The 25,670-nt window shown below is 39.8% G+C and overlaps 1 protein-coding gene across 2 annotated transcripts; it reads left to right on the forward strand.

Moving 5' to 3' along the window:
- Nucleotides 1-237: 237 nt before the first annotated feature.
- Nucleotides 238-25,554, forward strand: TOM1L1 (target of myb1 like 1 membrane trafficking protein). 2 transcript variants are annotated; one of them, XM_083805250.1, is made up of 15 exons: nucleotides 238-1,407; nucleotides 1,504-1,588; nucleotides 3,808-3,886; nucleotides 9,460-9,609; nucleotides 10,063-10,182; nucleotides 12,000-12,107; nucleotides 12,709-12,825; nucleotides 15,949-16,082; nucleotides 19,292-19,352; nucleotides 20,666-20,786; nucleotides 21,646-21,742; nucleotides 22,245-22,305; nucleotides 23,120-23,207; nucleotides 23,480-23,552; nucleotides 24,305-25,554. In XM_083805250.1, the coding sequence occupies exons 1-15, from the start codon at nucleotides 1,350-1,352 to the stop codon at nucleotides 24,369-24,371; spliced, it is 1,419 nt and encodes a 472-aa protein (XP_083661376.1). In that variant the 5' UTR covers nucleotides 238-1,349; the 3' UTR covers nucleotides 24,372-25,554. The 2 variants fall into 2 exon arrangements, with proteins under 2 accessions (XP_083661376.1, XP_083661377.1); XM_083805251.1 differs by lacking the exons at nucleotides 238-1,407; nucleotides 3,808-3,886 and having other exon boundaries at nucleotides 1,520-1,588.
- The last annotated feature ends 116 nt before the right edge of the window (nucleotides 25,555-25,670 follow it).

Genomic DNA, 25,670 nt, shown 5'->3' on the forward strand with positions numbered 1-25,670 from the left:
GAACTCTCACAATCAGTGCAAATACGGCTTTGTTAATTCATGAAATTCTAATGCCAGGCAAATTACTTATTTGGTTATATCATGTTTTGATGTATGACTGATTAAGCTGTACTCAAATGCAGGTTAAAATGATTCCATGTTTGTTTGATACTGAAATAATTACAAGTCTCAGTCAACAAAAACTACAGCTGAGTTTTTAATTTTCATTCATGCCACATTCCTTCCCGAGTATTGTACAGGTCTGAGATAAAGTCAAACTCGTGATGAAGTGGCACAATGGAAGACATTGATAGTAATTGTAGCAAGAAAGTCCCACATGTGGAAACGTGTATGCGGTGAGGAATGTGTTAGCGGTTCCTGCGGAACACAAAGGGGGTGACTTCAAGGATGTAACTTGCATGCACTGCTTTTTTACTGCTGCTTTGACACTGGTGCATCGGCTCCTTTTCAGCCCATGAAATGGAAAAAAATATCTGGGTTTGAGAAACGTGGGCAGCCCTGGTGATTTCATAGTGGTGTTTGAAAGTTTGAAACGTGTGTGCAGTGTAGCGTAGCAGAGCTTCTCATTACTGCTTGTGCTATTCCTTTAAACTAAATGAATTGTGTAATCAGTTTAATCAGCAAATCGCATCAGGTATCAGTGTAAAAGTGTGAATTCTATTTTGCTGCATTTGCATAGCCTCCTTTCCTGTGGTGTCTTACCTCAAGTGCAACTTTTATCACTTAGCTCATAAAGCTGAGCTTTAGATCAGCTCTGCTATGAGAACAGTTCTTTAACATAGCTGCAAACACACAGTAAGTGACATAGTTTGTCCCACGGCACCGATGGCTGTAGGTGAGTGTTGCAAGGCAGACTTTTTCGCCCGCAAAAACTCAAGTCCCCACGTCCCGGGTGCCACCAGGCAGAGCCCCTGGGGCAGCGGCGAGCCGCCTCCCACCGTGACCGAGAGTTTGCGGTGGGCTCGGCGGCCGGTCCCGAGGAGAGGAGGGCTGAGGGAACCCCCTCTGCCGCCACCGGGGGGCTCCCGGCCGGTCCCGGCCGCTCCCGGCGATGGCTGAGGCGCCTTCCCGGGGTAAGCCGCGCAGGCCGCGGCCGCCCGGCGCCGAGTGAACGTTTGTTTGCCCAGGCGGGGCGGGGAGCCCCTGCCCTGGGGGCGGTGCTGCCCTGTCCTACCCGGCCCGGCCCGGCCCGTTCTCGGCTTCTCGCTGCTGGTACCTGCAGGCGGCTCCGCCCCGGCCCCACAAGGGAGCGCCCGGCGGGGGCAGGAGGCGAGCGGCCGGGGACGGGACGGGACGGGACGCGACGGGACGGGGCTGCCGCCGCCCCGCGCAGCCAGCCGGCAGCGGCCATGGCCTTCGGGAAGGCTCCGAAGGATCCTTTCGGCACCGCCGTGGGCAGCCTGATCGGTGAGTAGCGGGGGAGCCGCGTCCCGCCCGGCCGTGAGGGGGAGCCGGGGGTCGCCGCGTCCCGCCCGCCTGAACGGGTCCCCCTTGGCCTTTCAGAGCGGGCGACGTTCGGAGCGCTGCAGACGGAGGAGTGGGGGCAGTTCCTGCACATCTGCGACGTGATCAACGCCACGGAAGAGGGGTGAGCTGCTAGGGTCGGTCCCGGAGAGGCTCGGGGCGCGGTGGGGGCTCCCCAGGGGCTGTCGCCTGCCCGCCGTCTCCTGCGGGAGGCGCGGTGTCCGGGTTTCCATGTTCGGGGCAGTTCCTACTTCGTACCGTGCTGCTCGAGGGCAGGACAAAGTCAAGCAGGTGACATGTGATGAGCGTATAAAGTTGCCTAAAACGAAATAACAGCGGAGAGCAGGGATCTGTGCCTGTCCCGGTGCCCCTTGCTGAGCCATCAGCACTCTGAGGGGTTAGGCTTGGGGGCTCTGCCCCATGCAAGGTGTTAGCTTAGGTTTCTCACCTGCGTCTGGCGTGTTTCAGGTAACCCGTGCTGCTTGTCAGGCTGAACAGGTCCCCCCCCCGTGCTCTGCAAAATCCCAACTGGGAAAAGACCTTGGGCATTTGTTCTCCTGCAACACGGTTTTAAACACTGTGGCCTTTTAACTGAAGCAGGTTTCCCCACGAGGCAGTGTCGCAGCCCACCTGCCCTGCAGCAGCAGGGTGAAGAGGCTGGCGCCTGCCTGCTGAGCTCCCCAGGTCACGGGGCGCAGGTGGCCCCTAGCACCCGACAGCCAGGTTCTGGTTTGCTTGGTCACTTCCTTGCTGTCACCTGTAAAAGGGGGAGAAGAAAATTAACTCCTGTGTAAGATCTGCCGCTGCACCGCACTGTGAGCACTCACTAGCAGGGGCATATTTTAACACTGACTGGAGGTTTTTCTCCAGGAGAACAAGGTATGCCTTAGTTTCTGTACAAGTATCTTCTTTTATATCAAATTTTCCTTCTTTTCATTTTTTTTTTCATGATTTCATGCTCTCACCTGGGGCTCTTAGAGCTTGGAGGGTCAGTAATAACTCCATTCCAGTCGCTGCCAAGAGCTACAGCACTCTTTGTCCCTCTTTGTTAGTTTTTATGTGGAGTTTCTATGCAACAGAGCTTTTTTTAATAAACTACTTCCTCTTGTGTACAGCTTATGCTTACAGAGGAGGTCCTTCTAGGCAACTGCTACTAGTCCCAGTCTGTAACAGGATGTAAGGAACAGCAGAACTGCTGTATGTAATTAAGCAAATGGTTATTTTAACGTAATACCCAGCTCCTGACCAGAGCATTTCCAGATGCTTCAAAGGGGGAGCAAGAAGCAAGAGCGGTGTCGTGGTGTAGCTTTCTGCAAGGGGAAGCTTTCCTCTCCCGCTCCCATCCATCACGTGCATTTTGAGTTGATACATGGTACTTGGTATGGCAACTCTGCTGCCATAGGATAAAAAACATAGAGAAATCTCTTTTTCATATGAAGTACAACAGGCCTTTCAAACTGAAAAACGCAGTAGTGCTAAGTACTCATTTAAATTCAATGACTGAAATTTTCAACAAAGATTTTTTTTTCTTATTGAAATATTCAATTTATGCATATGATTTCATCTTAGATTTTAGAGAGATCCTAAAGAGGCTTTAGGACATCTTGTTTTTGTTGATCATTGAGCTGACCCTAATAGGTGTAATATCTGGGTACACTATGCATAGTCCATATTAATCAGCCAAAATTATTTACCACATGTGGTAAGCTTGATACCATCTTCCACCCTCTTCCTCCTACATAGATATTTAAAAGATATGGGGTGTATATATAGAAATGAAAATGACTAGGATGGAGATGCCACTATCTCTTGGGTGGAATGGGTTGTCCATCTGTACATGGTAATTACTCAGATTAGTTAAAAACATTCAGCAATTATAAGATTGGAAGTTAGCCAAGACACCCCTACTTCTTACAGCACTCTCAGGAGAATATTTTTGATCACATCATATATGAAAAATAGGTACCAGCCAACTCTTGATACCTTTGGCAATTCCTATTCCCTTTCATAGCAATGAAAGTTAGATAAGTAAATCTATTGTACAGCAGTGAAATAGCATAATTTTGGAGGAGACCCTGCAGAGAAGAATCTCTGCACAAGCTCAAGAGTAACGCACAGCCTGCAGTAACAAACCTGATTCAGTGCTTTGTTACTCTAGCTCAGTGCTGAAGTGATTTTGCTGGAATCATTGGGGCAATTACTCTGTTTTTATGTGGGTGTAAATACAAGAATGAATTTGGTTCCATATCTCAGACCAGTATTTTTAGATCTAGGTTGAAGTTATGAAGTAGAAAAAAAAGTCAATTTCACTGGTAACCTTTTTGATTTAATTTCTTGTCACAGACCTAAAGATGCAGTTAAAGCGTTAAAGAAAAAGCTCTCCAAAAACTGTAACCATAAGGAGATCAGGCTTACCCTGTCTGTAAGTACAGCTATATTAATATTAATTAGACACTAAGAAGGAAAACATTTTAAATGATAAGATGGCATGCAAATTAGTCACTGACGTGACTCTACAGGACGTTTTCTGTCTTTGTTGTTTGTGTGTATAGAACTACCAGCGCAGGCCAGATGGTCTTCTGGTGCTCATTTTTCCTGAATTTATTGTTGCTCTTTTTTTTTTTTTTTCAAGCCTGCACTGAATAGGAATAGTTTGGTTCTTATTTACTCCTGTGACTGTCCCTTTGTGAGTGCTCCACCTGTTTGTGAAAGATACCGAACTTGGGATATTACATAAAAGCCACATTTGACTGTTCTATTACTCACCTTATGGTACTGATCTTGGTTAAACTAAGTATGCTGTGTTGTGTGGTGGAATGTGTGATACTCATTTTGTAAAAGCGTTATTGCATACAGTAAGAAATTTGAATGAAGGGAAAACAATGGTGAGCTAAGAGAGGCAATAAGACACAGGATAAGCCCTGCAAGGTTCAGATGTTATGACTAAGGGTTGGAGTGACCGGGAATATCCTCGCTTGAGATAGATACCCTGGCCTTCAGAATATGACAGTGTGTTTCAGCTTTCCCAGAGTTTGGGATTTCGGTCAATTTAAGATTTACTGGAGCACGCTAACATAGTTCTCTGTTCTCCACTACACTGATAATGGGGGCAGTAGCAAGAAGTTCCTAACGCTGTCCTAAGTCCAGAAGTCCCTACCTGAGTTGGTCGTGGCTGACAATAGTACAGTTGTGAGAACAATCATGTTGGTTTTGTTTTAAGCTACTGTGGATTTGTCTTTTGTTATTTTGTTTAGAAAAAAAATATACATATATATACACACTATATAAATATATACACAATTTCCTTTTTTAAAAAGTGTATGAGGGTATAAGGGTATAAGAGGCTTGTCTGCATTACATTGGGTACTATTATTCACAGGTTTGGTATTTGTTGTGCAAAATAGTTATCTATATCAATACATGTAGAGAAGTGATTAAGGAAGATAAGTGATTGATAGTGTTGAATTTTAGGTCACTTAGCAATTGCCTAAGTGTCACTTGACAAGTTAGAGATGCAGATAAATGTGTTGCACATACCAATGTATACCTGCAGCTCATTCCACTTCCGCACTTCTTCCCTGATTTCCTCCTCCACTGTCTCATGAGTCACCTTTTTGCGTGTTTTGTGTGTTTGCATAACAGAAACACTCGGTTTCCGCTGCAGTTGTAATCCCTGTATCAGATCTGCATGCTTTCTCCTACAGTCTTCGTGCACCTTAATCCTCTGAACATCTGATACGGTCAACTGGAGTTTTGATGGTCCAGTGCTTAAGATTTCGGAGTCTTTATTTGGATATTTACTCAGCAGACATGCTCAAGGTGCTCTTCTCATAGAAACAAGAGAAGGATCATGTGCCAGGTGTATCCAAGGAAAAGCTTTGTTGTGTTTACCTGGAAGCTTTTTCTATTTGCTTAGAGGTGGAGTGTGTACCGGGTTTCAGCTGTGCTTCTAGTTCAGCACTTTCTCACGGTCTCTTTACAGTTGCAGGCTCTTTCTCCATGTCTGTTCTCACCCACTCCCATGTACACATTTAGCCATGTCTGCCAGGCAATCACAGCTTTTTGGCCTAGCTTCATATTCCTTCTCCGCGTGTTCCTTAACATTTATTTTTTTAAATAAGTGCCAACGTTTCCTCTAACTCTGTCCCTGCTTTTGTTCTTCTGCAAGACCTTCTGTCCTTACCTCCTTTCTTTTTCTCTCCTTTTCTACCTGTACTGCTATCAGTTTAGCACATGTAAAACCTTTCCTTTGATCTCATTGCTAACCATGTATTACTTTAACTCCTTTGTTTCTAAATCAGTCCTTCTGTGTGCTATTTTTCTGTTCTACTTTCTTGATTGCATGAATTACATTGTTCCTGTTTCTCATTTTGAAGTGCTTGCATTGGAACAATAAGTCATTGCAAGCAGAAAAAAGCAATTTTCACTTTCTAAAAAAAAAAAAAAACCACAAGACTACCCTCAACTATTATCTTTTAAAAATCATTCGTTTTCTCTCAGATTTCTCCAAAAATAAGGTCTCCTTTTTTAAGAGCTGTACTTTAATTTAATAAAGCTTTGCTTTATTGCTTGTGTTTCCTACAGTGAATGCTGACTTCATGCTTTTGAGACACTGCATCACATTGTCTCTCCTACCTACAGTAGATGGAACTATTAGAAGGAAACAGATCTAGAAGCCACTTCTGCTTTGAAATGTTCCTCGTTACACATTTGTTTACTCAACTATAAAATTTGGGAATTTAGTCTTTCTAATGAAACTGCTTTCTAAAGAATTTCCTTCCCAGAGAAGGTACACAGAGTGAAATGTGAAAGTCCTCGTCTCAAGTAGCATGACTGCATGGGTTAGCCCTGATTCTGTCATCAAGATGTGTTAAATCTCAGCAGTGTCTGCCTCCTCGTGTGTCTTAGATGAGTATTTATTTACTTGCAGGAAGAAGGGTGAGTGCCAGCTGTATAATGTGTTGGCTGTGCCTTAACTCCATGTACTCTGATCTAGGGAAGTCACCTGGTGCTTGTGAAGTCACGTGGATCGAGGTGTATGCATGTCAGGCCGTGAAGTTGCATTGTGCTGTCTTTGGTAAAGCCAAGTGATCAGGCTTGGCAGTGCTGATTTTGCAATCAGGGAATGAAGAGGATTAGAACTTTTAGGCAGGAATCCAGCAAAATGTGTGTGTTACCTGCCTCCTTATGATTAATAGGCTTTGGATATGTAAAATCTGTTTACGTAGTTAATACTGAGACACCTGTTCAGATGTCTCTGTAGATCTCCCTTGATTTTTTTTAAAGCATTTACTGCCGTGCCCCAGTTCTGAATCTTGTACGGTCTTAGGAACTGAACAGCACATGGGGGAGTCGTTTATTAAATGTGTCCTTCTCTGCACCTGTGTTAACACACACACTTACATATAAAGCTGTGGGCAGAAATGTAAGATTTTATTGCACTTTATGGTGCGTATGGACAAAGAGAAAAATAAAAGATATTGAGTGGGAGCAAAAGTAATCTGTATTTCAATGCATGTTTTTTGAAAAATTCAAGACATTCTGAAAAATCAGTGTTTTGAAATGCAAAAGTATCTTTTAGGAGTTGGCACCTAGAAATAGTGTCTGCTGTTCAAAACCTCTACTGGGTAGGGCATCACTATAAGTTCAGTAGAGTATAATCCTGGAGAGGGATTGACAGCTTATCTCTCAGAAATACTAAAAGGCAAACTGTTCGTCTGTGTTTCTTGCATTCACATTAGGTTTGAGAGGTATCTGTTGCAGACTAAATCCGTTCACTACAGCTTTTGGAAAACATCTGGCTGCTTTAGATGAGCAGTTAGCCCTACTGGATTCTTAGTAAGGCCTGTATTGATAAGGAATATAGTTGACTTTTCTTTTGTTATCCTTCATAGCTTCTCCCATCTTGTTTCTGCCATACAGTTTTTAACAGTTTGCCTTTTATCATCTCAGTTTTCTGTGAACCCCAGGGCTTTGACTTGCAATTCTCCCTCCTTCCTGCTCAGTGCAGCTCTCTTAGCTGGATGTCTGGTATCAGTTAGCCTGGAACATAGCAGCTCTGTCAGTTCCAGCAATCATCCAGAGGAAGGTTAATGAGTTGATTCAGGTTAATTTGCCATTTCTGTTATTAGAACATGTTTCTATTGAGATTTCGTTGCGCTATGTGAAGCACTGCTTGACTTGGCCCCCTTGGATCCATTTGTTCCAATGGAACTGCTCGGGAAGGTGCAGTCCTATTAGCAATGATAAATAACCATATTGAAATTCTAATGAAAGGTGTTATTAGTATGAAGTGGCTTGTTCGTGAATGGTCCAGTTAAAAATAATTAAGTCAAATTCTTCTTTCTCTTACACCAGCTTAGTTTCACTGTAAGTGGGCTGGACTGGCATAATTGAGTGGAGGATCTAGCCCATTAGCTTCAGTACTTTCATTCAGAGGGTAAATACTCGGTCCCTTATATAAAGAATTAATAATAGGGAGTAGCATACCAAATTTCCCATGCACTGGGCTGAAAATGTTCTACACAAACCATCTTTGAAGTACTGCACAGGCAAATGACTTGGCTTATTAGCATGTGTTTCATGTACTCTTTCAAATGAAAAATAATGATTTGAGCCAAGATTTTTTGGTAATTATCTCTCAGTTATTTTGCACAGCAGTCTGCCAGTGTCTCTTTGTTCTACTCTCTTTTCATTTCAACAATATATCTTCTTCTGGTCTTAAGCATCTTCTCCCATAAGTTCCTGATAACACTGGGAGGAAATCCCCAAGTCCTGAGGCTGGAAAATGAGTTACTAAAAGGACTTCAACATAGCCGAATGTAGTCTGCCCTGAATAGGAGAGCATATTTAACCTACTTCAATCATGATTACAGTAGCATTCTTAAAAATCCATGTATCCTTTTGCAAATACATCCTGTCTATTGCATGATTCTGGGGAAGTTTTATGACTAAAACCACAACATTTTGCAAACTTCTGTGAATTCTACCCTTTGCTTTCACTTTTCCATTCTCACTCTTAAATTGGGAGAGAAATTAAAAATAAGGATGATGAGTGAAAAGCAGAAGTGATTATTTTTCTTTACATGGGCCATCATAGTCCTCTGGCTGGCCTTCAGATTTAAGCCAGGTGAGGTGAGTTCTGTTCGTAATTCTGCACATGATCCAATCGGCCTCAGTTTCCGAACAAAACTTGTATGGGGCTGATTTCAGGTGGTTGGGATGTACTGACAGCCTTTGATAGCTCTTCTGTAACATGGGAATTGCAGCCAGCTACCTCCAATGTACAAGGGAGAAGTCTTACATGACGGTGACATGCCTCTGTACTTGGTAGGGCAGACATGCTGCTTGCACGGATCCCATTCTGAGCATTCCAGGCAGTTTTTAAAGTAGTCTTCTTTTGTGAAGATGAATCTGACAATTGGAGCAATTCACTTGTTCTGCTTCAAATCAATGTGACCTTTAAAACATATGGAGAAATTGTACTCTTGAGTAGTTGAATTTGTTCTTTTCTATTTTTTCATTAGTCTCTCACTTTAGAGGACAGATTAGAAGAGGTGCATTTAGATTCTGAAGAGCTCTCTGGGAGAAGAAAACAAGCTTACTATTAGACTAGGGTACCTGTTTGCTAGGCATTGAATTAATTCTGTTACTGAATCTGTACAAGTCATTTTTTCAGGCTATGGACAGATTTCACGCTATTAAAGTACTGTGTGTTCAGTAACTGCTGTGACATGCTTCTCTGTTAAAATAGTTTAATCCTGGGTAACCCATTTCATTTTGTATCTGCATAGGAATAGCAAAACACATAGTGAACTTATGTTTCCTTCTAGTAACCTCCTCAGACAACGTGGTGAGACTGTTGGCAGTAGTCCGTTCATATCCATTAGTACTCTTTCTCTACAACACCTTGGAACAATTTAAACAAAAAGAAGCAAAAGCACTCAAGTTTTTCTGTTCATAGCATCTTTGTAACAGAAGTTTTTGTATGCGCAGCTGCTTGACATGTGTGTGCAGAACTGTGGTCCTAGATTCCAGTCTTTAGTTGTGAAGAAAGACTTTTGTAAGGACAGGCTGGTGAAACTACTGAATCCAAGATACAACCTGCCAATTGACATGCAGGAGAGAATCTTGACTTTCATCATGGTAAGTCTAGAGTAAACTGAGTGTTGTGTTTCTGCTGTATGGTAAAGATTTAATGATGCAGCCAGTTTCTGTACTGCAGTGTACCCATGGGAACCTCTTACTAAAGTGGACTTTATTCCTCTGCATCTGCTTCATGCAGTAGTAGCACAGAGTGGAAGACAAAAAGAGAGAGCTAGAAACAGTCCTGGAAAACTGTCAACCTCCGCTTTTTATATTCATCTCCCAGTCTGTGTGTGTGCTTCCTCTGTGGGTGTAAGCAGGGTGAGAGGGAACTTCAGAGCTTTGGTGGTGGTCCTCCTGTTTTGAGTGGAGTTAGTTGGATTGGGTGGGGGGAGAAAACATTCAGTTCACATGGAGGGAATTGCCTGCCTTTAGGACTGTATGTTTTAGAAGGGCTTGTCTGACCCCACTGGCTGTCCATTTCTGTGACTGTTACTGTTGTTTCAAATCCAGACATGGGCACGAGGGTTCCAAGGAATGGTGGATGTGACCGAAGTAAAAGAAGTTTATCTAGAATTGCTGAAGAAAGGAGTGGAGTTTCCATCTGCTGACACCAGCACAGGGGGACCTAAGGTGGGGATACACAAGGATACTTCATTAAGTCATTGTAAATCAGAAACAGGATGTGTTAATTGTATGAGCTCTGTGGACATAGAAGGTGTGTTTGTTTTTGTTTTGTTTTTTAAATGCTTCAGGGCAGAGTATGACCAATCTACTTGAACACGTGAGCAGAAATCAGTTTCAATTATAACAGCTAAGATAACAACAAAGAAACTTGGCCTATATACTAGTGTCTTTATTTTACTTCAAGCCACAAATTAGTGAGTATGTTCTCAAAAAAGAAGCATGTGTCTCTTAAGACTTCCAAAGCATTTAAAGAATTGAAATGTTTTCAACTAAAATGATTAAGATTTTCATGAAAGCACATACCATTCAGAATTTGAGCATTGATACAATCATAGAATGATTTGGGTTGGGAAGGAACTTAATGATCACATGGTTCCATCCCCTCTGCCACAAGCGGAGACACTTTGCACTAGATCAGGTTGCCCAGGGTCTCATCCAATTGACCCTGAACACCTCCAGGGAGGGGGTGTCCACAGCCTCTCTGGGCAAATTGGTCCAGTGCCTCACCACCCTCATAGTGAAGAATTTCTTCCTAGTATCTAATCTAAATCTGTTCTTTTTTGAGTTTAAAGCCATTACCCTTTGTCCTGTTGCTACACGCCCTGGTGAAGTCTCTCCCCCTCTTTCTTGTAGGCCCCCCTTTATTTGTTGGAAGGCTGTAATAAGGTCTCCTTGGAACATAATCTATGTTTAATTTTTAAACTGAGAGAGGTGTAAATCTGTAAGAGAGGTCTCTCAAGTTGTTTGCACATCTTATACACAATAATATTTGACCTTGTGGCTAATCTCTACCTTTGTTATTTAAGCATATATCATAGATACCATTGTGTAGTGTCTAGGATAAATTAAATGTAAATATGTTCTGAGCTTTGGGCATTGGCTGAAAATACAGTACATGCTTTACAGCAATTCTCTCCAGAATGTGTTTTCTAGCAGAAGAGTTTTCACAAGACTTGGGGAAGTGTGAAAGCATTCACTATTGGGTAGAACCTTGCAATTATAGAATTAGATGTCTGTAATCAACGTAGACAGGAACGATTCAATCATCCTGAGCTTGATTTGATGACTGAATAGTGAAGCGCACAAAAGCTCGGGTATTTATGGCTGTTTGAACAAGCTGTATTTTGAACATTTGAAAGTGCTTTCACTGGACAATAAATCTTTCCTCACCAATTGCAGTAGAGACAATTCTGTGTACCACATATATCTGTCCATTAAAGTCAGTCGCAAACCTTCCGTTGATCTAGGCAGCAGCAGACCTGAATGCAATTTTTAGTTCAGCCTCTAAGAGATGAAGGATGTGACCTATGCAGTTTTGTGCAGGGTCTTTTTTACTGCAGTCAGTTCAACTGTAATACAAATGGAAACACCCCAACCTTGTCACTGCTCCCAGGCATGAATGTGTTCTAAACTAGTCTTTGCTGTAAAATTGCAGCGGCACTTTAGGAAGGACTCTCCCTGTTAGATGGCTTCAGAGGTCAAGGAGACAGCCTGTTCTTAGCCATTCCCATTTTATCTGTGATGGGATTTGCTAGCAAACCCATTTAAAAGATACCTGAATTCCAAGCCTGATTTCATTACAAAGTAGCTATTAGATTTATTCTTATAAATAGACCTTGCTCAACAAATTCCCTGGGAGCATTGATTATGCGAAAGCTAATGCCCAGTTGTCTAGTCTGACAGACGTTTTGTAGCACTCTCATCTGGATGTCAGTTTCAATTCTTTTGTTAAACTCAAGCTCTGCTCTTTTGTCTTTTAACAGTCTTCATCTCAGCATCCTACAAAGTCATCACCATCTTCTGCTAATCCCACCAAACGTTCCCTATTGCCTCTTCCCACGGGCCCAACATTACTGTTGACTGCTGAGCAGGTACAGTACTGCAGGTTTGGAGGGGAGGGATCTTCTGCTTGAAATGTGCTGGTGAAATTCTCCTGAAGATGCTTTACATGGTGGTTTGCCAAAGCAAAGCATGCAGAAATCACTTGGATAAATGCCAGGTTGTACTCAGCCAGAAAGTGGAATCATTTACTTGAGCATGAGAATTTCTCATGATCTCTTATGATGTTGTTATGCAAATCAATAAAAGTTACTTCTAAGATAAGAGAGAAAGCCAAACTTACTTTTACATAAGACTAGTGTCTTATGCAAATAAGAGATTATTCTTAGAAAGAAAAGGACAGTTCATTTCTGTTCCTGCTTGGCCTGTAGTTAACTAAAAAGAGTAACAGTCTTCTCAGTAGTGAGAGGCACTAAGTGTACAGAAAATAAGTAGGGTTATCAGATTTAGATCTTAGTGTGATTGGACATAGAGAAGCTGAGCTAATTCCTATTTTCAAGGGATGTCACTGGAGTAAAATAACGCTAATTAGCTATGTTATACCTAATGGGGAAGAAAGTACATATTAGAGGTAAGAATTACTCTGCTCGCTCTGTTCACCTGCACAATATTCTGTCATGTTGAACTGAACAGATTGGGAAACTGTACAGTGAACTGGATATGGCAAAAATGAATGTGAGAGTCATGTCATCAATATTAAAAGAAAATGTTCCTGGCTCTGAAAATCCGGATGATATGAATCTTTTACAGGTATGCACTAACTCTGTCATAGGAACTCTTCGTTTGCTCAAAGCTGATTTTAGAATATGTTGTACCCTTTCTCATAATATCTGGATTTAATCTGCAAAATGGAAACCAAAATCGGGTTTCGATCTCTGGTTTTGCTCAGCTTTCTCTTGTCTCCTTCACCTTCCTCTGACATCTAGATAGTCATGAAAGGACAAAACAGCTTGCAATATAAATTTAAGCTCTAGGGAATTCCAAGGGCAAAAGAATTTCATAATGGAGCGTTCTCTGTTAGGGCTGTTTGACAGAACATGCTTGAGAACATTCCAGGTGAACGCAGTTGCCTTCTGGGAAAATAGGTGATGACACAATCTCTCATACCCATCCTGGAGTTTGCAGGGCTCTCTTTATTATTACCAGTACCTTAAAGGCAAACTGAAGGACAGTGAAGAATACGAAGCCTTGGTTTTGTGTGTGTGACCTCAAAGATTGGGAGCTTGCTGTGCAATAGGTGAAGCCACGTGCTCTTTAAGTGTAGCCTGAAGGAAGTCTATTGCAATAGTCGTTTAGATTTGATAGCAAATATGCATACATTCTACTTGCCCAGGCTGTTTTCTGTTTTAGAAATTAAAAATGTAGTATTACTTTAGCATTTCAATAGTGACTTATCTTAAATGGACTTTTTGCTGTTTCATATTTTCTGCAAGAATTCAAAAAGCTTTTATCACATCTTTCTGTTTCTAAAGTTACCTCCAAACTTCTATGCAAAGGAAGCATTTTTGGTAATTTGTCAACATCAAATGCATTGAAGAACTGATCTAATTTTTACAAGCCTTTGGTGTGGTTGTCTTGCCCAGTGGAGAATTATTCCTTCACAAGGAACTTTTTATTGGGTACTCTTGGTTTGCCTTCAGGGTTGTGCTGTTCAGCTGTGTCCTTTTTTGGTTGGGTTCTCACTGAGATATGGAGAGAGAGCAGTAGTTGGTCCCTGTGTATCATCATCAGTGATGGGCAGCGCTGCTGGCCTGGGGGAACCAGATAGGAGACAATCCATCTCTCAGCGGTTTCTGCTCCCCCAGAAATTCCTGACATCATCACCACTGTCTCTTTTGAAGAGCTCTGTGAGGCTGCTGGTCCAAGGGGGTAGAGGTGAAACAGAAAAAGTGTCGTTTGTTTCCTGGCTCCTACAGCATGGCCCTTCTGCGTGCGGGTACGCATATTAGGTTGCCCACAGTAAGCCGGTGGATTCTTATTGGCACTCCCAGTAATAAAATTGTTGGCAAAAGTTTGAGGACAGGGTGTGGAGCTCCCATTTGTGGGGGAGTGCCTAAAAACTCATTCCTTCTATGTTAATTTCACTGTTCTTTTCCTCCATGCACTGAGTGGTACAGAACAGCAAGCATGGCTAGCCTGTTTCTTTAACTATGCTTAATGTGCCCGTTTGTGGCTCTACCTGGATTGCTTGGATTAGGCTTTTGTTGTTGGAGAACAAAGTCCTTTATTAAAAGAGCTGCTTGTTTAGGCTTTGAGTGAGTTGGAGAGATGAATATCAGTCCTACTGAGTATCCAGGGTTTCTTAATGAAAAGTTTAACAGGGTAAACTTTATCAGTGCAACATACTTTCGGTTCTGTAGCTTTGTTAGTGACTAGCTCCTCCCTTTCTCCACCCTGTTCTACAGAAGGCTTAAGATAGCAGATTTCTCTTGAAATACTGTGCTTACCAGTAACAAAAGTTAAAGAACAGCTGAAAGCCAGTATCAACCAAAAGAAGTAACAAATACTTGTACCGGATAGCGAATAGACATACTTGATGGACATGCAGGAATTTAGGTCCAGATCATCAGCTGGTAAGCATTAGCACAGATTTGTTGGAATCACTGATTTTATATCAGCTGGTAGTCCATTGTTGTAACACTCCAGTTTTCAGAACATTAGAGTACATGCTTCATGGTGAGTAGGAGCAAAGCCTAGCAAATTCATGCTTGAAATGAGCATCTCAATTTACTACTTTATTGCATATTGATTTTTTCAAAGGAACCTGTCTGCCTGTGTAATAGATTCATAAGAAATACATGTTTTTTGGAATGGGGTTAATGTAATAAGGTGTGGAGTTGAAGAGGTTTAAAATTTAATTACATGCATTAAACTGAATACATTTTTGTGTGTTTTATCCTGGGCTGTGAAAATATAATACCAGGAGATACATTATTGTGTAATCCTTATGCAGATTTGGCAAAGGGGTATAAAATTTCTTTTTACACAAGTTCCGTGTAGATTTTTTTGTGTGTTTTCTGAGAAAAATCAGATCAGTTTGAAAATAATGCCAGAGCACTTTTTCAATAGCAGTGTGCAAACAGAGTAAGTTCCCCCCCTCCGTTTTTTCTTTTTATCTTAAGCAGAGACAGACAGCATTTGCAAAATATACTGTGGAAAAAAGATTTTGGCTGAGATGAAGCTCTTGATGCTAAAGAATGTGTTTCTTTGAACATGCAAAATCTGCAGGGGAGAGGAATGTAAATAAACTAACTTCCATTTCAATTGGCAATAATGCAAAAATCTACTCAGTAAATCCTCATACATCTCCTGTCAGCTGATTCTGCTAGGTTTATATAGCTTTCTCAAAAAAGTGCATGAATTAAGTGCATCCAGACCTCCCCACTCAGAGGAAGAGGCAGAGACTTGTGTCACATAGCACTTCTGTCCTGTACAGTACTATTGTCTTTTCTTCAAGCAGATGTTGAACCAGGATCACATTTGTTACAGCCATGTGAAGTGTCCTACTGTGTTTAATCAGCTTCAATCAGACTCAAATCAAATGTGCTCTGCATCACCCAGAGGGGTCTTCATTATTTTGCAATTTGAAATTTAGACTTCAGAGACAGATGGATCTTCAGAAATGAAGGTCATAGGTAGGGGCTCCATAGGGCTAGGAGTGCTGGCAGTGATGGTAGTTGTTGTCAGCCTGGCTCTGCAGAGATCAAAGACATGAAAATTACACTATTTGCAACTCTTGGTATGTGTGGTTTGTATGAATTAAGGGATGTTACCTGTGAGTCTGCAGCACTCGACTGTCTTATCATTCTTCTCCAAAACTGACAAATTAGGAGACCACAGTTGTGATTTTTTTTCTTCCCCTCCCTCGGGCAGAAACTGTATAAGACCTGTCGGGTGATGCAGGAGAGGATCATGGAATTGTTGGTGACAGTGGAAAATGAAGATGTGATAGTTGAGTTAATACAAGTAAATGAAGATCTGAATAATGTTCTCCTGGGACACGAAAGGTAAGTACAGGATCTCTTTTCTCACATTTGGTGTCCTACCTGGATAAGCACACGTAATGGATACAGATGGTCCATGTGACTAATGCTGAATCTTTACAAGGAGACATTTCTTTCCTTAAATCCAGAAAGGAAAGTTGACAACAAAAGGAGTAAATTATTTATTTGCCTTCCCCAGGCATTTCAGAAGCAGTTAATAAGCTAGTTAGAAAACTATTAGAATGTGGTAAAACAAGTTAACAGCATAGACAGGAAATTAGATGGAGGCACACAAACAAAAATAATTTTGGACTTTGATGCTCCTTTCTGGTTGAGCACAGTGAATTTAACATCAGTCTGCTACAAACCCTTTGGTCCTGGTGATGGTCCTTACTTTTGTTACATGTATACACTTCCAGGAAAGAATATTTGCTGTCCTTTCTGTACAACTTTGACAGCTTACTGCAGAAATCAGCCATGGAACAGCATTCAGTTTTATTGCATGCTTAAGAGAGTCACTTGCTTTTCTCAACTGAATTGAAACAAGCTGTTCTACCTGCCTTACAGCAGAAAATGTTTTTCTTTCACGCATGGAAGCACTGCAATACTTGCGTTGACATCCTTTGAATTTGCCTGTTATGTCAGTGGTAGCATGACTAGATGCTAGCAAAAATGAAATGAAATTTAAACTCAAAATTTCAGTATTATCCCCCAAAATATCACAGTGAATATACTCATGGAGTGTATTCTGGTTTAATAGGAACTAGCCTTCCATGGTAAGTAGTTTATGTCCTCCTTGGCTAGGAAATATTCTAGAAGTACTTTTGTACTAAGTACAATGGTTCCAGGAGCAAATTATAATTTGCTTTATGCATTTGAAAAACGGAATCTTCCAGGGAGACCTGAAGAGTTCACTTATGGGGTTTGGGTGAGTTGAAGTCCTTTAGCCATTACACATTCCTCCATCCCTTACCTCTTATGTCAGTCAATAGATTGGCATTAAGGAGACAAATTTTTCAGGTAGTAGTCCTTGTACAGAATGCTATAAACTTCTGACAGGTGTTAGAGGTAAATTGGCTTATCCTTTACTTTGTTCTAAAACCTAGACATATGAGAGAAATGTGTTAGAAGGTATTCACGTAGTGCAGGATAGAGGAAAGGAAGGGCATTCCTAACAGATACTTACCTTACCTGTAGTTTTTAAAGCAATGATTTTCTAAGACCCTTGTTTAAGTCATGCAACGCAAAGCAAGAGGCAGGAGTTTAACATTCTTCAAAAAGTGCTTCCAAAGTAACAACTAGGTACACTGCTGTTCTTGAAATCCTTTCCCCTTCTGAACAGACAGTGAAATTCCACGTCTTTATTCTTGTTCTTCAGTGTAAGTGAAGAACGCTGCACTCGATCGTACTCCTAGTATCACTTCCACAGAGAGAAATTGTTTGCTCTAAGATCTATTTCAATGGAAATAAGCATTTTAAATATTGCAGTATGTGTTCAGAGTTGGGATGGTTCCTTTGAGACACGTGGATGAGATAGATACTATGAACAAAAAAAAATGTAGTAACTTTTTGGTTACTAGAGCAAGGAGCACTGCTTCAACTTGAAGGTCAGAGGGCTGTCAGTAAAAAAAAAAAAAAAATTTTGTACAAAATATTGATGTGGCCACTTGACAGTTGTTGTGGTGATGACTATGCTATAAGGAGCTGTGGTAATCTACACTTTGTAAGCCTATGACCCTTCTGCCAAGACAAGAAAGCCTGGTCCTTCAGAGTTTTAGCACTAACTTTAGTATTCAACTTACAACTCATACATAGCTTTTCTTTGGAAGACTGCTCTCATTCAGATGTCTTAACGATTAAATACAATAGATTTAGAGAGCTTCATCATCTTTTCTTTTTAAACCTCTTCTGACTGCTACGCTGAAAATATCACTTGTTCTTCTAAGTGTCGTGGCACAAACTTTGGGCCTAATCTTGACAACATTTAGTTTTCACATATTCTTGTGTCTCCAGCAGCATCGTCACATCTCGCACTAACTGTCTTGAACAAATTCTGTGTTCACTTATTGCTTTAGGAAGTGTTTAATTTTAGTAAAGCAAAAATAGAATTCTGTTGAGCATCTGTAAATCCACGTTAGTCAGATGTGGGGATATATTTTTAGGATGGATGGATGCTAGCAATGCCAAGAACTTCTTGAATTATGAATAATTCAAAAAATTCCTTTTGGAAGATACCAGGTGATTGAAGGAGCAATTAATAGGCCATTGTGAAACTGGACAGAAGGCTTATGCATTTTAATACTATAATGTTATGGTTTGTATGTAGCAAGTCTTTGTGAGTGCAGATGCATTTGCACTTTACAGTTGTTTAAGCATTAAAATTTATTTCATTAATGTTTGTTGTGGAAGGTTTGTTTTTGGAACTCCCTCTGAACAATGAGATGTGTAAAGGACAATCTGATTTTAACTAGCTGCATCCGTTTCGTACTGTGTGCATTGTTTGAAGACAAGTCATGCTGCATTCTCTGTTTCTGATTGTTAATGTAGAGTCCAAATTAAATCAGGAGCAGTCACCATTGTGCAATAAACTGGCCTCATGTATGTAACGATAACTCCCTCTAGTGGCCTTAGCAATTTTCAATTTCTTATTGTATTTCAGATAAATATTTGTTCTGCAGTCAGAAAGTTTTTTTTCTTCCGCTCCTCCCTACATATGTATTATCTTTGTAGGCCTCACCAGTATGGTAACCCTGAATACCAGGCGCAGCTCTGTGGATAGTCTCACGTCCATGCCACCGCAAGGGTCCAAGACCCTTGCTTCTCTAACAGATTGGCTGTACAGGTGCTGAGTATCACCTGACTGGGCCTCAGTCATCACCTTCTTGGGACACAGTTGGTCAGAAGGAGTCAGATTTGGCACAGTACATGTTCACCATCACTTGTCTGGTATGAACAGAGGCAAACTTTATTGTCAGCTGTGCCTTGGCTTGTTTTGGAAGAAACAGATGGCTGTCTCCAAAAAGTGAGCCCAAAGACAAGGTAACTTGTGGTAGTAGGTCATTGGAGGACCACAGCCCTGGAGTAAAGTGAATCAGATTTCCAGCACAGCAGTGCCCCAGAGAAAAACACCTGTAGTGCTTGTCCTGTGTCTATCTGCAGTCCTTTGATAATCAGGCTTTGGTTAGAACTGCCAGCTTCTTCAGAACAAACATCTAGCTTTGTAATTTTAACAGGTTCTCTCGAAACAGAGTTCGTTTCTTGGAGAATCAGAGAATACAGCGTGAACGTGAAGAGGTGAGTAACGATACGTGAACTTGTGAGCTGCAGGACTAAGAACATTCCTATTTCTGTTCATTGTGAAAAATATCTTTCAAGTATAAGCAACATTTTATTCTCTAATTGAGAGGTATAGCCTGCTTTCTCCAGCAGGATGGTGCTACTCTTACTGATTTTCAGAAGTCTCACTTGCAGAATTTCATGCAAATTTGTGTAACTAAAGTAACAAACAATGTCAAATCTATGATGTAAGCTTGACTGAGAAAAACAAGGCAAAATGAGAGATCTATTCAAATTCCATTTTATTACTTCTGTAGCTAAGCACAATTAATTATCTGCCATATATGAAGTGAGGAACCATAATGTTTTCTTTCATTTATTCTCTGTAAGTATTTAAATACCAAAATACTACTACACTATCAGAATTCACTATATCTGATATTTTTTTCTCTCTGTGAAGTTGAAGCTTTTTGAGTTGTGAATAATGGCTTGTAGCAAGTCTGGCTGTCCTTTATTGATTGATAATTATGGTTGTTAATTATATTGCCCAAAGTAGTTTTGCATGTTTCAGCTTCTTGTAAGACATAATTGAACAGTCATCTAGGGCTCAGAATGAAAATGACTGCATTCTGAATGCTGAAATACAGCTGATAATTATTAAAGAAAGGTAGAAGACAATCTTGTTTTCCTTGAAAAACTGCTGTTACTACATCCTGGGTATGTAGGTAGATGTTTTTGCTTGATGAATGGACTGTTGGATTAGTTTGTAGTCCTAATGGTGCAGCCTGTGTATTTTAATATTATTCAGGCATCTCCAAGTTTAAAATGCCTTTTTTTTTTTTAATCTGGTGTGGCCAAACCCATATGATTCAAGCATGTGGTTTTTATTAAAATCTTTGGCTGCTTTTTTAATTCTCTCACATTCACATGAGAAACAAGGGAAACCTTTCTTCTGTGCTCTGGGAAATTCTGTGATTCTGAGCTCTTCCTATCCAAAACAGAACTGAAAAAAAAAACCTCCTAATTATTTATCAAATCACAATAACACACGTAAGTAATATGAATATAATTTTACAGGGTTAAGCAGAAGATCAGTATCAGACTTGTATCTAAACAATCTTAAACTTTGGAACTGAGTCAGTCCCGTATCCTACTATTGAATTTTCCTAAATTTTTGAAATGGCAACCTTGCTGAAGCTCATGTTTTCTAGAAAGCTTTTCTGTTTCATTAGTTATCACTTTCACACACATACACACAATTAAACTGCTTATTTAAAACTATACATGTTTCTTTTTTTTTTTTAATAATTTATTCCTTTTTAAATGTTAAGCTGTACAGGAAACAGCCATCTGCTCCCTCAAGTGATCTACTTGACCTCTCTACAGATTCTCCATGTCCTGTGTCAACAGTGTTGGGAACTGACTCTGCAGCGTCTCAGTTTTCAGGCCTTAGTAAGTGATGAATGCATATTTCCCTTGCTGGCTGATTTCCTAAAACAAACCAACACAAGCTTAGTGGAGGGATCAAGACTTTCCTTGTAAGAGAGTAAACTAAGATACTCCTTAACTTGAAGAAACATGAGAATTGATGTGCGTACATACATTTAAAAAAAACAGCATAAGGTTCCTTGTAACTAGTTTACAGTGGAAGCAATAATCTTTCTCCCCCATTTCTTAAATTTGGGAAAAAAAAAAAAAAAGTTTTCTGTACAATAAAGCTCCTGAAACAGTGTGATAGTTGCTTGTTCTGTAGGCTTGGAAGAAAGAAATGGAGATATGCTTTTCTTGTACTCCCTTGATTTCTTAAGTTTTTTTAAGGAGGCACTTGATGTTAACAGCAGTTCACTCTGAGAAACATATTTACCTCATCTAACTTTAGGCTCCTTTCATAGGGAAAGGAGTGATTAAAGCTCCTATCTTTGGTACCCTGAATTACTGATTTCAGAAGTCCTCGTCTATCCACTCTTTAGGGGAGTCCATACACCTAAGTTAAAGGCATGAATATGTTCCAAAAAATAAATACAGATAATTCTATTTTAGTTTTTTAGAAATAGTGGAAGGAGTTTAAATTGGTATCTACCATATATAGCACTACTGATGTTCTGACAATGAACAAGAAAATAAATATATTACAACTAATATATTATCAGAGTTGTTATAATTTTGTCTTTCATACGATAAACAGAATTTGTTTCATGTTCTTGATATGCCTTCCAAACAAAACTTTATTCCCTCAGTGATCATAGTACAAGTAATGGAACACTTCATTAATAATGTTTAAACAATCATTAAATATCACTTTGAATTTCAGATTGCATATCTGCACACCCTGAAGATGCAAGAAGGCACCATCCATCAATTTATCCACAGCTAGATTCAGCAACTAGTACAAAAGCTCAGCAATTCCCGTGAGTAATCTCTTATCAAGAAACGTTAGCAGGTAAAAGCTAATCAGAGCTATTAGTCCTCTGTAATTGATACAAAATTTTCATAGTAAGCTCTGAGAACAGAGCTATTTAATGTTTCTTCTACACATTAGTCAAGTAAAACAAGTGAAAACTACTTGTATGCTAAATACACAACACCTGCAGCACCTTTTAAATACTGACAAACATAAACTTAGTTCAACATATTTGCGATATATATGACTTTCTGCTTGAGTCTTACCAGTGCTGTGGTTAAAGGGAGAAATAGATGAATTGTACAAGTCAAGAAGAACAGTTTAAGATAGGAAAGAGAATCCTTGCAGATTTCCACCTATTAGGTAAATGGAACACTGTCCCACTTGCTCTTGCTGCTCATAGTTGTGACATAAGGTGAAGACAAACCAGTTAAAAAAAATAATGCAGCTATTGTGATATATAGTTTTAATACGTTGAAAGTAACTGAGAAACTATTGCTCTCTCCTAGATTTACAACTGAAGCACAAAACAATAGTGGAATCACCCCAGCTGGACATATATATAGCAATGTGAGTAACGCTCATGTTCAGAATAATCTTTCCTTGCTGGCAACTGTCAAAAGGAAAACTGTTCGGATTTACCCTGACTGCTGTCCAAATGTGATTTAAAGATCTGCTCTGTGGCACTTCTCCAGACATCAGGGAATGCTCTGTATTTGCTGACCAGGCCAACTTTCCTGTGGTGATACCACAGGTGCCAATGTGGAAGCATATTTTTTAGGTCTAGCATAATCTCAATGGAGTTTGCAAAAAGTTGCTGTATTGTTTGTGTTTAATCTGTTACTGTGTGAAGCAAGCTGTGATCTCTTCCTGTTGCCATTATGTTACGGTGGTGTATTTCATATCTCAAATAAGCATCTCTAAAATAAATTAAAAATCAAATACAGCATAGGAAAAATGTGTATGCTGCAGACAAAAAAGCCATGACAGAAGGAATACAAAGAATATGAACGGATTTCAAGGTATTGTTTTGAATTTGTGGTAGGCGGTATGAAATAGAAAAGAAGCAGCCCCACAAACACACACTCATACTCCTTATTTTAAACTGCAAGTAAAATGAGACAGCTGTACTGCCACCTTTGTGTAGTGTAACAAATTACACAGAAGTAAATTATACAAATGTGCTATAAATAACCCTAAAAGATGTTTTGAACTTCATTGTGTGGGGAAGGGAGGTTAATTAGATTTATAACTCTTGACCTGTTTTTGGAATTTACTTGTTACAGTCTGAGAGTCTAAAGATAAGTCAGCACTTACGCAAGTTAAGTCAAACGGGTTCTCCTAGATCAATCTGTTTATGTGCTGTTTTGCTTGATTTCCTCAGTTGGCAACTCTTTTAAGCCCAGTGCCTCTGAATCCAGTAAATCTGCAGACTGGACGTACTACATCATTAAATGGATCGTCACCAGCAGGTAATAAATACTGCAGGCCACTTAATTTTCACAAAGATCTATTTATTTATTTATTTTTGTTAGCACTTAAGTGCTTTATATAGTGCCTGTTAAAGACTAGGAGCAGCAACTAACACTGACAAAAATCTTACATAGCTCATGGCTTCTCTGCCCATTTAAAGCAACTAGATAAATGGGAGAAAATCTGCTAGTTTCAGAAAGATATAAAAAATATGCATTAAGTGTTCTTTCAGTTACATTTCAATCTGTATTTAACTGTCTTTACCCTTCAGCCACATCAAAGAACAAGTCACAGTCACCTCATTACTACGAGATAATGGAATTTGATCCTTTGGCTCCCACAGAGTAAGTAGTTTTTAAAATAGATACTTTACAGTTCTCTTAGGTGCCAAACAAGAATTCTGAGATGTCTTTTTCTTCTGAGAGAAGACCACACTATTCAGAGCAAGTTTGTTGACCAACTGGATTGCTAATATAAATTGGAGATCTTTAAAGGTCGCTTCTAATCCAAACCATATTATGATTCTATGAGCCAATCTAATTTCTGTTCAAGACGACCTTGAGTTTTTTAAAAACGTTCTGCTGAATCTCAAGGAAGTCCTCTATTTAAAATATAAGCTACCAAAGGGAATGGATTTGAGGAATCTCCAAAGGACCAAATAGGCAGAAAACTAGTAAGAAACTTAAATTATCATTTTTACCAGTAAACTGAGAAAAAAATGGAATCATCTGCGTAAAACTTACTTTGAGGAACCTGAGGTAGAAAAATCTCAGCAAGGCTTTCTCTCTTTTTTTTTAAGTAGTGTAATAATTACGTGTCTCATGGCATGCAGGCCATTTGCATTTTGCAGTCACGTTTCCAAGTTTATTTAATCAAAAGTGATGATGTCCAGAGATTTCTCATTAAATGTATAGTCACAAACACACCATAGGACTGGCTCTTGCTTCTGTAGAAAGCTGGGCAACCTGCTGCTCATGTTATTTTAGTATGTAAACAACTTAAACTCTTGGCAGTTCCTTATTGGGCAGGATTTCATTGGTGCATTTTGTCTAAATAAAACTGTGATGAAGGAGTTGCCCTGTTCTTCTTCTTTCAGAGCTATTTATGAAGAAATTGATGTCACTGTGCTGAAGCCAGAAGTTAAAAAGGATACAGAATGCTGAAGAGGGAGGTGAAGTCTTTTACTGAGCACACAAGTTACTCTCTGATGCTGGTCCTGGGCACTGCTTCCTATCATAAAATTGTATAATATCCTGAGTCAGAAGGGACCCACAAGGAACCTTTTTTTTTGGATTTTTACACACTAAACAATAAGTATTGGAACAGTGAGTTATGTGGAAGAGTTACTTGGATCCACACCTTGAGAATTTGTCTTAAATGTTTGTATATTCTTCAAGGTGACTTACATTATTTATATTTTTATTTCTCTAAGTTTTGGAGTCCCTAAAATATGTTTTTCAAAGTCACCTGCATATGAAGTAACTAACACCTGATATCTGGTAAAAGTAAACTAAAAGGACTCTCACAGCTATAGAAAAAAAGCTTTTCTTCCAAGTTAACTGTTCCTTTGGACTGCTTATCCCTCCATATGGAGGAAACAGAACGTCATGTTTAAAGAAACTACGTAATCCAATTTCTATTTTGGCCTCACTGATATCTGTGTTAATCTCCCTAGAAATTTATAAGGGTTTTTTGATATGTAGGACTTTTCTAGAATTGGGCCTCTTGATAGATATCTCAAGTACAGTGGTTACTTTCTTATATTCATATTCTGAATACAGATTTTGTTTTCTTTGTAAAACCCTGATAAATAATAGGATTTTTGTTTAAATAAGAAGCTGTGCTGGGACGTGAGGTGCTGTCATCCATGATTAACAGAACAGAAAAAAGCTGCTTGTTGCTATGTTGTTGTTACTTTTATTTACTTGGTAAATATTGGAAGGGGATCAGTCATTTCTTCCAACGTTCCTGCCCTGGAGAGATTGTTTTCTGGTGAAGGAAAAATAATCATCTACAATGCAGATGAGCATTAGTTATCCATTTATTTTAATCAAATTGTTTAAACCTGTTGATAACAGTTTTATCTTTTAATAAATGAAGTGCCTTGTCTATTTTAATGCTGAATGTTAAATCTGCACTTTAACAAGTAGAGTTCTCTTAACTTATAATTGATACAAATCTTGAGAACTTGGTTCGTGTTCACAACTGATAAGCTAACTGGCTGCTTTTAAGTACTGTGTTTTAAATGTTCATTGTTAACTGTTAAGTGGTAACAAGTTCTCAGTCTTGTGCAGTTTTCTGTAGTGTACAATTCCCAATAAAAGCAAATGCTTATTGAGTACTTAACCCCCAATACTTCCAAGTTTTTACCAGCTGACATGCATATTCAAATGATGACTGTTTTGTAAGTATTTGAGAGTGAAGCCATGGTGTTTCAATTATCCAGTTAGCAGTTTTGCAGC

This window comes from Anser anser, assembly GCF_964211835.1.
Source record: "Anser anser genome assembly, chromosome: 19".
Lineage (NCBI taxonomy): Eukaryota > Metazoa > Chordata > Aves > Anseriformes > Anatidae > Anser > Anser anser.